Raw genomic sequence first — 12,525 nt, 5'->3', positions numbered from 1 at the left:
ACTAAATAAATGCACAGTAACTGTTGCACAGTAGCGTCCCATGTAGACGTGCCCACTAAGGACCAGATTGAGCCTGGTCACCTAAGTGACTCCACTTAAGCATTTCAGTGCCTAAAACTTGGACATTTTCCCCCCAGAGGACCAATCCAGATATCTGGGCAGAGGTGCTTAATTTCCTTCTAGAGTCAACATAGAGAGTTAGTAGTTGTTGTAAGACATTATCCAGACTCTGTAACAGGAAGGAGAGCATGCCTGAGTTTGGAGAAAAGAAAAGAGCCTGGTAGGTTGTTAGTAATAAATCTCAAAGTCTCTGACTCTCTTGCTATGAAAATAAAGTGCACACCTACAATATTCAGTTTTTTTCCAACTCTTTCTGAGTAGCTCACATGAGGGATGCTTCCAGGTCCTGAGAGCTGTGCCTGCCCTTGTCATGCCCTGCTCAACTTAGGGTGACTATGCAACTTTATTTCAATATGTTGCACATGCAGGTCATGTCTACATGAGAGGCTTACTGTGGAGCTGCCTAATTATAAATGTCTCGGCTTCTTACACATGTGGCCCTATTAGGCCACAGTAAACTACTAAACATGCAGTCATGCCTGCAGAATGGGAGAAAGCGGTTAGTGCTTGCTGTTTAGCAGCAGTTTTAGGATTATTGTGGAGGTGATATAAACATAACCTTCAGGCAAAATAGGATCTGGGTCAATATATTTGTTGGAGGGAATGACAGGTTTAGGAGGAAAAGGTACAGAGTGGAGTGGATGTACAGGGAAGTATCTTTTCAAATGACAATGGTGGATATTACTGCTTCAATTTCTGTCCTTCTTGAGTAAATAAGAGCTTGAACAGAGAGATGAATCTTAAGGCATGAATCTTGAGGCAATCTTCCTGTGGCAGCTGGGCATCACAAGCAGGCTTTGCATTGAAAAGCAGGCATTTAAGATTGTGACAAATTTAACCCTGAAAAATGCAGTGGTAGAAATGTATAGTAAAACTCCCATTTATGGCAATGACAACAGTTTCTTCTCAATATACAATCTGTTAAAACATTCATTAATACAGGTGTTGTGAGATACGGAAGTGTAACATATGAATTTTATCTCTGTTAGGAAATGGCCTTTAACTGCTCACCACAGTTGCATTTTGCAAAGACTGTTGTACCAAAACCAAGCAGAAGCAAGTTTTATTTTATAATATTTCATACTAATCACCACACAGCCATTTGCATCACTGCGCACCTTTCAGTATTGCAAACTCTGACTTCCTTCATCCTTGTGGTGTTAATGGAGTGCTGACTATCTTTATGACTCTACTGTGGGCTTTGAACAATTCACTGCTAAATAGGGAAGAATAAAGAAGAAACATCATTGACCTGGTAACAAAACTGCAGTTTGCTCAATTGCCTTTCAGCTGATGCTCTGCATTTAATCATGATTCTCTGGCAATGCAGTCCCTTGCAAGTCCTGCTTTTCCAGCTGGTGCAGAGGGATGTGTAAACTGTTTTCTTTCATAATGTTGCAAACATCCCATCTGCGAGAGAGGAGGTTTCTCTTAAACAAAAATGCTGACAGGTAGGAAACAAAGACTATGATCCCCAAAGTGAACAGCATGGTGAATGTTTTAAAAGGGAACAGCTGAACGTAGACCCCATCCACAAGGCAGCAGCCTGGGTAGTGGATAACAGGAGGGATTTTCAGGGACGGCTCCCCTGCCAACAGCCTCAGAAGGAACCCCAAGAGGATCCCAGCTGCTGAGCCGTACGTGTTGGTGTGAGGTATGAAGAGCACACAGCACAGTTGAGGAAAGAGGAGGGCATACACTAGCTCACCAGACAAGAACCACAGGTCATAAATAGAATGGGAGTAAAAAGCCAGGCCAGCAGCTGCTGTCCCAAACACCAGCATGGAGGCTCTCATTGTCCATAAAACATCTTTCTCTGTAGCCTGTAAAACAAAAGAGTGCTGCTTTAGGAATCACCGTCTGCTTATTCCTAAATTCATTTGAGTCAAATTTCACGGTTCCAAAGGTAACAGGACTTTATGGAAAGACGTCAGGATTATTGTGCCACTAGTCCCAATGTTTATCGCACTCCCCACCATGGTGTGAGCCTTTGCCTTTCGGTGCCATAGCCCAGCCCTCCCCAGCCCAGCTCTGCCACTTGACCTGGAAGAGGAATGTTCATATCATGCAGCAATAGTAGGTTACAATTTCCTTAAATGGATTAACCAATACATTGGATTTATGGACTCATTCTAGGCATGTTACATTTCCTTAGCAGACTATCTTGGTGTGTTTAACACAGAAGTAATAAACGCTATGGTTTAGAAGGAGCAGGGCCAATATATCTTTGTATTACCTACTATAATAACTAACAACTTGGTGCACAGTGTAAGATAGTGTACTAACTACAGCGCCTCTCTAGTTGCTCTAGAACCTGCTGAAGGCTTGATGGAGTTTCACCTCTTGTTATAAAATAAGTCCACATGATGGTATACAGTTACCTACCTTGGCAATCTTCAAAAGCATCTTGATGCCCACCTTGCTGGAGTCATCTGACCCCAGCAGTCTTTCCTGCCCAAATGCAAGGGGCTGGACCCGATGATCTTGTAAGGACTCTCCAGCCCCTGACATCCATGAGTCAGTTTCAAAGCAAAGCTTGTGTTGAACATATTTAAATGTATTACCCACTTAACCACATTTTGCTCTAGAAGACTTGATGTTCTCCTAATACTTCCAGCAGTAGCCCCTCTCTTCCCACCTCCACATCTATACCAGGAACTGAAGCTGATCTAACTACATAAACAGGAGTTCCTCGTGCAGAGCCGCCCATGCAGTGGCGGGCAGTGGGGATCACCCCCGCCCAGCAGCACCCAGTGAGCACCGGGGCTTTTTTTAAAACTCCAGGAGCTGGGGCAGGTGGGGGCAGCCATCGTGGGGCTAGGGGAGCCATCAGGGGACTGGCAGGGGTTCCCCCATGGTCCTCTCCCCCCTCCTCCAGGTCCCCCTCCCCTGCCCCTAGTATTTACCAGCTCAGAGTGGCTGCAGCCACTGGAAAAAAAAAATGGAGAAAAGCAGCTCCTGCAGCAGCCTCGGGGCTTCATGGGGCTCGTGCAGAGCCCCCCACGTGACATGGGGCAGCGGGGATCACCCCACACCGGCAGGAGTGATGAGTCTGGGGGGGTGGGGGGGTTTGGGGTGTTTTTGTTTTATTTTTCTTAAAGGGCCAGAGCTGGCCTGGGTGGGGCACCTGTGGGGGGGCTGGGAGAGCAAGGGGGGGGTTGGGGGGCTTGTGCAGAACCCCTCATGCAGAACCCCTCATGCAGTGGGGGGCAGGGAGGATTGTCTCCTGCCCGGCAGCACCCACTGAGCACCTGGGCTTATTTTTAACAAGTGCCAGGAGCTGGGGCAGGGGGCGGGGGGAGCCATTGCTGGGCTGGGAGAGCAGGCAGGGGATGGCCCTGGCTGTTTCAGAGATTTGGCAGCAGCCAAATCAGATTCAGGCGAATCTGATCAAGACAGTGATTCAAATCACCAAATTGAATCACTGTCCCCTGAATCGGCCAAATCTGAAGCGAATACTAGCCACTTTGCACAGGCCAACCGAATAGAGCAAAAGAATCCTTCCCTTGATTTGTAGGTGAGACTCCTATTATTACAACCCAGTATGCTATTGGCTTTTGAGGATTTTTTGTTCTTTGCAACAAGAGCGTGCAGTTGGCCCATATGCAGCTTATGCTCTGCCATTACCCTCTCGTCCTTAATGCTGCAGTCTAGCCAGTCACTCCTCAGTCTGTATTCATGCAAATAATTATTCCATCCCAAGTTCAGGATTGCACTTGTCCTTGTTTAATCTCATCTAACTGAGTGTGGACTATTTCTCCAGTCTATCCAGGTCATTCTGGATCCTAGCCCTGCTCTCTGGAGCATCTGTGATTGCCCCTGTCATCCACAAATTTGCTAAGTGTGCACTCAATCTGATAATCCAAATCATCAGTGAAGGTATTGAACAATACTGGACCTAGAGCAGAGACCCTTGGGCATGAGTATGATAACCTCCTCCCAACTAGATGTTGGGGTGTTAAGAACTACTTGATGAGTATGATGATCCAACCAGTTATGTATAAAGAATGTAAATGGTTAAACAACAATTATATTTCTACCATTTATCACTTACCATTTACTGTTTAGTGACCTCCAGCAGGAACTGCCCTTATGTCTTCACCATGCTCCAGGGCCCCAGGGTGCTGGCAGAGAGCCATGGGTGGGAGGCAGTAGGTGCAGCTGAGCCACTAGGAGGCACTGCCCAGCTGCAGACCCACGGCTTCTCACCCCCATGGGCTGGGGCTGTAGACCTCTTATGCCCAGATCCTGTCACCACAGGGAGGGAGGTGTGTGCTAGACCCCCCACAGAGGCCATGTGGGGCCTTCCAGCTGCAGCAGCAAGACTCCCGGCTGTGAAGTGAATCTGCCTGCCCCCTCTCCTCTCCCCGCAGTGGTGGGACCTGGGCAGAGCAACGAGCTCCCTATGCCTCCCGCTGTGCTTGTGCCACTGCAGCCCAGACCTGGAAGGCTTGTCCACATTGCCAGGGCCAGAGCCCAGACTGCGGAGTTACCGCCAACCCCATCTCAGGCCTGGGCCAGGCCCTGTGCGGCCCCAGCACTATAGGCAGGAGGGGGGGAAGGATGCAGCGCAGCCAGCGGAGGCCACCTTGCTGGGACCAGACCTTTCCCCTTCCCCCAGGGTGAGCAGTGCAGAGGAGCCTTCCAAGTCTGGGACATAGCAGCATGAGCATGGCAGGAGGAACAGGTAGCATGTCGCCCTGCCTGAGCCCCACCACTACAGGGGGGCCAGGCAGACCCACTGTGCAAGAGGAGTCTTGCTGCTGTGATGGGAAGGCCCCACCTGATCCCTGTGGGGAGCCTGGCACCTCCTTCCTTCCCTCCCCGTGGCAGCAGGATCTGGGCACAGGAGAGGTCTGTAGCCCCAGCTCTGTCCACAGCCCCAGCCCCAGGGGGGTGAGGGGAAGCCATGGCTCTGCAGCTGGGCAGTGGTTCCTAGTGGCTCAGCTGCACCTGCCATCCTCTGCCTATGGCTCCCTGCCAGCAGCCTGGGGCCTGCTCAGTGCTGGGCAGACGGTGAAGACATAAGGAGCCAGGTCCAAGACCGTTTGTGCCAAAGGTCACTAAACTAGGTATGAGCTATTGGTTAACCATTTAACTGATATAACTGGAAGAGATCAAATGGATAACTTTTAAATGATATTTACATCCCTATCATGCATCTACTTTTGCTAACTGCACTTTGCTAATTCACCCATGTGTTTTTATTTGAAGCTTTTGCTTTGTCAGTAGACAACTACAGGTTAGACTTGGAGGAATTGGAAGTCTGCTGTTCAGTATACTATACATTATTCCCACTAGCATCCTGATCTGAATTTTACAAAGTTTACCATGGGCCAGACCAAGATTCAGGATCCAAACACTTCTGCACCTTGGCATCTACAGACCTTGGACCCTGAATTAAAATCAGCAGCTCTCTAATCCAATGATCCTCAGCCAGGGTGCAGCAGCACCTGGGGGTGTCTTGAGATCCTTTCATGGGTGCCATGGAATGCCATATAATTTAGCACTATTTGGCATGGAAACAAGATTCACAAGATAAACCCAGAGATTTCAAATTGATTTTAACACTGTGGATTTCTTTCTAAGCTGTTGTGGTCTTTCTGAGTTCTTTCCAATGAAAAAATTATTCTTGACTTAGAAAATCTATAATTCAAGTACTACTAATTCAAGTACTACCTTTTTCCTAAGAATTTTTCTGTAGATGTTGTGAGCAAATAAAGAGCCAACAGACAGAAGGGCTGAATCTGCAGAAGACATGACAGCAGCAGCAATAGCTCCCAAGCCACCGATGGAAATGTATGATGGACAGAGATAGTGCAGAACAAATGGCAGTATCATGGCTGATTCTCCTCTCTCTAATGGGCTTGGAAGACCGTAGCTTGTCTGATTCCAGTCTTTAAAACAGAACAGAGAAATGTCATGTTAAATATTTAATTCTTTTTTTTCTTCAAACTGTATGTTTAACAAGCAGCCATCCTATCTTTGCATTGCTAAGGATGGGAACCTTCTGTTCTGGCACAAAGGGTGCAGACACATAAAAATTTAACCTTTTCAAGAATGTCACTGATTGGGAAATGGTCACAGTTGTTCCATGTCAGAGGTGTCTGTACATAAACTGCTAAATGTTCTAAATATTGTATTTTCTTGCATGCAAAATACCCCGGAATATAATATACACCTTGTTTTTGAATGGATGAATGAAGTGAAAAAAAGATTTCTCCAGAGAACTTAATTTTCAGCTGACTCATCCTCCCTTCCTTGCTTAACTACAACTGAACCCCTAGCTGTTGCTGAAAACTGGTCTATACAATTTATTCTAAAAAGAGCTAGAATCTGAGCTAAAGAGGCTGTGAAATAGGAGAAGAGCAACCAGGGGCAGATAGCAAACAGCAAAATTGCCCTGAAAAGGTTAGCTTGCATAGTGGAACATATAGACCATTGAAGGGGGAGATGGTTGTTAACACCTGTAGAGTGAAGAACACCAGTCATTATGTCAATTGACTCCCTCAGCTGCCTGAGAGGAAGTTTTCCTATTCCAGGCAGAAAATCAGCTTCCCCCTCCCCACCCCTTTAAAGCATGTACCCCAATTTTGCAGGGGAAAGTGTGCATTGGAAGTGAGAAAATATGACAGAACTGCCAAATATGATGGAACCTTTTAGGCTCTGCAGTGCTATCAAACAACCACCAGGAGATGGCAGTGAGTAGCCAGCCCAATGGCAATTTTCTGCTTTACCTTCTCACTGCTATTGAGTTCAATAAAGACCGTTCCAGCACTTCACTAAAATCTCTGTGGTGATACCCTGACTGGGGTACCTAAGTGCCATAGCGGGGTACCTGGAGTCCTGCTTCTGGGTTCCCAGGGAGCTGGGCATTTAGGGGTGGTTACAGTATTTGCATCTTTTAAAGAGCACTTTCTCCCAAATCACTCATTTAGGGTATGGTACATGCCAGGCTGATTGGGGAGTGGAGGCATAGTGAGATGGGTAATGAGGGACACTTCCTCAACCCTTTCTTCTGTTTTTTCCAGGATGTTGGGTATTGGAGGGTGGGAAGGTGCTGCCCAAGGTCTCTGAATCTTGCTGTGGCTTTAAAAGGACTTTCCCTACAAAGCCACTCAGTTACTTTCATAGCCTTCACTTAACCCTGGTCTGTAGTGTCCCAGGCTGATTTGCTGCTCAGGTGGGTTGTGGGGTATTGATGCAGTTATGCAGAGATGTGTGTGGGGCAGGGCAGGCGGCTGTGTGGACTGGGTGTGGAGGGTAAGCAACAATTAACAATGAATAGGCTAGTTCACTTTGACCAGGCATGGAATTGCCATCCATTCTGTAGTATTAATTGAAGTGGCTCAAGCTTTATCACTTGGTGGGTACTATCCGTTAAAGATGCATCTAGTTACCTGCCCACCCAACCACAAACCATACACCTCCACCAAGAACCCAGAAGCAGGGGTCTAGGCAGTGCACCCCCACTCCCAACCTTGAAATGGCCATCCTCCCATGTCCACCCCTCTCCCAAAACCAGCCTAGATGCTGCAAATCTGGGATCCATTGCCAACAAATGAAAGGCTTTTGAGGAAAGTGCTCTTTTAAAGCCGCGGTGTGAGAGAGATGGCATGTAGTCCCCCCTTTGCTTCTATAGCCCCCAGAAGCAATGGTTCAAGCAGCTACCCCTCCACCTGACCACTCTTTCCCTCCTCTCCAAATCAGCCTGGGATGCCATGGATTTCTGTCAAGTACAAACAGTAAAGGTTTAGGTAGTCGAGCTCTGGCTCTGTACCAGAGCAGCCAGTTGTTGTGCAGGCATTGGGGTGGGGGTGAGGAGTGGTGCAGCGTGCCTGGAGGACTGACCAGACACTAGACACAGAAACTTGGAGTCCTCACAGAACACTGAGCCAGTTCATCAGGACCAGTTCAAATACTACCTGATTATCTAAGTATCCCTTTGAAATGTTCCCGGAGGTTTAAAGTGTTCTAAACTGGCTTGTACTTCTGGATGATTGATGTTTAAATCTCATTTTTAAATAGTGTAAATATGTGTTTGCACCCTTAAATTAGATTGTGTCACTTCAAATAATTATAAACCCTGAAGCAGGAGCACTGGAAAACCTTGCAAGTTTAAATAGAAAACCCTCATATATTGTTTGCAAAATCCTATTATTGGTTAACAGTCCGGGAAACAGTTGACTGCTGTGTGAACTGGCCTTAAAATGAGCTAGGGATTGTTAGTCTGCAACATGATGAGGGAAGTCTTAGAAATTTAATCAGTAATCTTTGCAAGGGGAGGGAATTATTCTTCCCTATTACATAAGTGAATACTCAAGTGCATTCTGACTTCTGGGTAAGGTTGACCATTGTAATATAATAAAAGCCTTAGCACTTTGTCTATCTGTCCGTAATGCTCCAGGCCAACTCCGCATGCACCAAAACATGGGAGGGTATGTAGTGCATGACTGCAGGGTGCTGCGTGGGGAGTGGGTGTGTGCCCTGCGGCCACGTACCATAGCCAGCGGGCGCTGCTTGCACCCCCCTGCCCTCTCCCCTTGGGGCTGCCTGGAGCTGTGTATCCATCCCCAGCACCACACCCCTTCTGTGGCCCGCAGCCAGCAAGTGGTCCACACCCTGGGGAGGGGTGGGGGCGGTGTGGCGTATGGCCGCAGGGTGCTGCGCAGGGAGCAGGTGAGGGGGCACCCCATCCCACGTGCTACAGGCAGCAGGTACTGCCTGCGCCTCACATGCCCCTTCCCTGTGCAGCACCCTGCGGCCGTGCGAGCTGCCATCCCACCCTGTGTACCCCACCACCCACAGCCAGTGGGTGCTCCTGGGGTGAGGGGTGGGGCATGTTGCGCGACTGCAGGGTACTTTAAGGACAGGGGGGAGCGAGCAGCGCTGGCCAAATGCAACACATGACAATGGGGTGGGGGTGCATCCCCCGTGCATGCTCCCTGTGTATCACCCTGCAGCCATGCACCATGCCCCTCCCCGCATGGAGACCACTTGCTGGCTGCAGGGGGCAGGGTGTGCAGGAGGGGTGGGGCACGCAGGGCGGGTGGCTGGGTGGGTGTGGGGGGGGTGTGCGTGGAGGGTGGCTGTGTGGGTGGGTGTGGCTGTGTGTGTGGCTGGGTGCATGTGTGGCATGTGGTGGGTGGGTCTGTGGCATATGTCTGAGGTGTGTGTGGCGGGGGGGGAGGTGAATGGGGCTGGACACAGAGAAGGGTGGGAGGCGGTTGCATGCTGCCAGATGCAGAATAACAGCATTGTGGGGCTGTGGGTGGTGGCTCTCTGTCCCTGCCACCCCCTGTCATTCTTGATGGGCACTTTGCTAGTATCTTTTATAAAGATATCTAGTTCCATACATCAAGGGATGATGCACTTACTACATCCTTTGGTAAACTGTTCACTAATAATTCTTCACTCTTAAGAATCTGCATCTTACTTATATTTTGAATTTCCAACAACACCTAGTATACTTTTTCCAAGTAGTTACCTATGGGTTTTGATCGAGTCACCTCTTAACTGTCTCAGTTTCAAGTAAAATTAGTTCCTTGCCCATCACAGATCCCAAGCTTAACTCTTTTCCCAGCTGCGCCTGCGGGAGTCAGTAATGGACTCTGTCCCCAGAGATGTCTGGACCTGACCTGATGGGAGAAGAAATCTTTTCCCTGATGCCACTTTTTGACAGCAGGAACTAGTCTGATTTAAAAAAACAAAACAACTGCTGAACTCTCAGCAATTGGTATCCCCAAAAACTACACATTGCCCAGCACTTCAGAAATAGGGCTGCTTATTAAGATACCTAAATTGGACTGCATTCAGTATGCATTTTAATACCCCTGAACAAAAATATGTAGTTTCCTCAAAGACACCTGCTTATTTTTACCTGTTGATGCTGCTACTGCCCCTATGAGCACGGAGGGGATGGCCATTAAAAGGCATCCCAGCCCAGAGAGATAGGAAATGAAACTTGCTTGTCTTGGTGAGGCGGCTGAGAGAATTCGCTGGAAATAAGTTTGAAATGGGATACTTCCAAGAACCTGAAACATGAAAACGTTAATGCAGTCTTCCTAGCCTGACAACACCAACATTATTGTTATGGTTGTCATTATTGACATGGATGCTAGTTTTCCCTTTCATAAAGCTAATCTGAAACTTCCTATTATAAAAATCATGATTTCATTTACATATAACTTTGTATGTCATTTTGCCAAATTGTACTCATTAAGGCTGAAATTTCCCTTGTTCAATATTTGCCTTTTTAATTCAACCAGAATCACCAGCTGCCATATAGCACTTGTATTGTATGGGACTATCCAGCAGCACAGTAAATTAATCTACTGCACCTTAATTGCCATGCATATGTAGACGGTGATGCTTTACCATGCAGCAAATTAGTCTGCTACGCAGTAAAGTGTCTCATGTAGACACGTCCTGGGCGTCGGAGGGGGAGGATGTTGGCAATGGCAGTCAGAGGAGATGGAATGGTCTGGCCAAAGAGACAAGGATCAGAAACTAAGTGAGGGAACAGTGGGATTGGGAGTGTGTGAGGGAAATGGGGCTTGGGATTATTTGGCTGGAGGGTCAATACCAAGACTGATGAGAAGATGGAAGGGAAGGAGAGAAACTTGAGAACTGGAGAGGGACTAGGAACAATATAGGGGCTGAGGGGACAGCTCTGACACAGGTTTAGTGTATGAAGGGAAGTGTGCGGGACTGGCTAGGCCAGTGGCTCTCAGCCCCTTTTAGACCCAAGGCACCCCTCAGTAAATTCAAGCTACCCCTCAATAGTCTCAAGGTACCCCTCAAAAAATGCCAGCTCTTAGGTTTCACTCATTTTTTACTACAGAAAAATAATAGAGGAATTCTTCTGTTGCAAATAACTCATAAAGGCCACAACAGGGTAGAATGATTTTAACTCTATGAATTCCTATTTCAAATCTTTGGGTTTATCTTGTGAATCATGTCTGCATGCCTAACATGGTGTGGCACTCTGTGGCACGTTTAAAAAGATCTCATGGCACCTTGAGAATCACTGACCTAGGCAAAGAAACTAGGGCAAGAAGCTGGGCAGGGTGACAGATTAGATGAGGATCTTAAACCGGAAGATGAAGATTGGGAGTAAGTGGGAGAAACGATTAGATGGAGAGCCAGGAGTGGGAGCTGGGACTGGCTGTGCAAGGAGTCTGGGGTCAAGGAGATGGAATACAAAGAATGAGCAAATACCCTAGGAGAGAGTGTGAAGGGAAAGAGAGCCTGGGAGTAATAGGGTAAGACTGGGACTTGGGCAGTGAACTTGAAGTAAGAAGACCTGAAACTGGGTGAGTGGGAAGAGTTAGGCTATGATGAGAAGCCTAGCACTGGCTATGGGAGGAGTCTGGAGCTGGGCCAAGGAGTAGAAGAGTGCAAAAGAGACAAGACTGGGACTGGTGGAGAGAATGGAGCAGAAGGAGTCAAGTTTGGGGAGAATGGGTGAGAGACCGTGTTTGCTTGAGCACACTCCCCTGCAGAGCTTTGCGTGGAACCCAGGATTCCCCTATCTTGTCAATCTCCTGTTATCAGCATACATCCATGAAATACTGGCGAAGCAGATATTCTCCTCCTTCTACTGCTGTTCTACAAAGATGGCAGTCTGCTAATGCTATGAGTTACTTTGAGAGATCGAGGCAGACAAGGTTCTTTGGGTAAACGTGATATCTTTTAGTAGACCAACTAAATAGTTGGAAAAATTGTTTTTTGCAAGCTTTCAGGCACAAGCACCCTTCTTCAGGCAAAGGGAGATTCTGCAGTTGTTGACTTGTCTGTCTATGTCCTTAGACCAACACCGCTACAATCAGCACCTCTGAGAGATCAAGTCGTACAGGATTGTGCCCGACCTGGGGATGATGCATGCAGGTGGCGTTATGGGGACATACGATGGAATTTCTGAGGGTTTTTTAAGCTCTCTAAAAATAAAAGGAATTACACACAACTAGGTTAAAAGAAGGTTGCATTGTTGAGCACTCAAAAGTTAGGAAATTTCTCATTCAGTGCCCAGAATTGAGCGGTGGTCTCCCCATTCCTGCTGATGAGCTGCTTTTCTTTACATGGCTGAAATGAAGGAGAGAACTGAGCATCCTGAATGACTCTACTTTTTCTGGCCCTGTTCAGAGTATCAGAGCCAACCCTGGTGTGGAGAAAATGTCTGGCTTCCTCTCCCATCTGCCTGATAATCAAAATGTATCCATCAGTTTATCAAAATCCTTCTGTGCTGTAAACAACAGGAACCTCTTGTTCTTAGGACTGGGTTTGGAGTAAGCAACTGTACCATTCACCCAGCTCACCCAGCCCCCCAAGGAACATTTCTTACCAGATATAAGAAGTCATCCAGCCACCTTCCAAGATACTCTTTCTCTATTTTTCCTATCCAAG

General features: G+C 47.5%; 1 protein-coding gene across 1 annotated transcript; it reads right to left on the bottom strand.

Annotated features, from left to right (window-relative positions):
- Nucleotides 1-706: 706 nt before the first annotated feature.
- LOC102568386 (high-affinity choline transporter 1) lies at nt 707-10,163 on the bottom strand. Its single transcript, XM_006266115.3, has 3 exons — nt 10,001-10,163; nt 5,800-6,017; nt 707-1,943 (listed from the first exon to the last, which is right to left on the bottom strand). The coding sequence occupies exons 1-3, from the start codon at nt 10,161-10,163 to the stop codon at nt 1,425-1,427; spliced, it is 900 nt and encodes a 299-aa protein (XP_006266177.2). The 3' UTR covers nt 707-1,424.
- Nucleotides 10,164-12,525: the final 2,362 nt, after the last annotated feature.

Source organism: Alligator mississippiensis, chromosome 1 (genome assembly GCF_030867095.1).
Source record: "Alligator mississippiensis isolate rAllMis1 chromosome 1, rAllMis1, whole genome shotgun sequence".
NCBI classification, from domain to species: domain Eukaryota; kingdom Metazoa; phylum Chordata; order Crocodylia; family Alligatoridae; genus Alligator; species Alligator mississippiensis.
The sequence above is the reverse complement of the archived record's forward strand: the minus strand, read 5'-3'. Positions and strand labels throughout refer to the sequence as shown.

Excerpts from the sequence above, each read along its gene's own strand:
- LOC102568386 (XM_006266115.3), bottom strand. The coding sequence starts at position 10,163 with ATGTTTCAGGTTCTTGGAAGTATCCCATTTCAAACTTATTTCCAGCGA. Across the intron at positions 6,018-10,000 it reads GGCAGTAGCAGCATCAACAG|ACTGGAATCAGACAAGCTAC; the intron begins GTAAAAATAAGC and ends TCTGTTTTAAAG. Across the intron at positions 1,944-5,799 it reads GAAAAATTCTTAGGAAAAAG|GCTACAGAGAAAGATGTTTT; the intron begins GTAGTACTTGAA and ends TTTGTTTTACAG.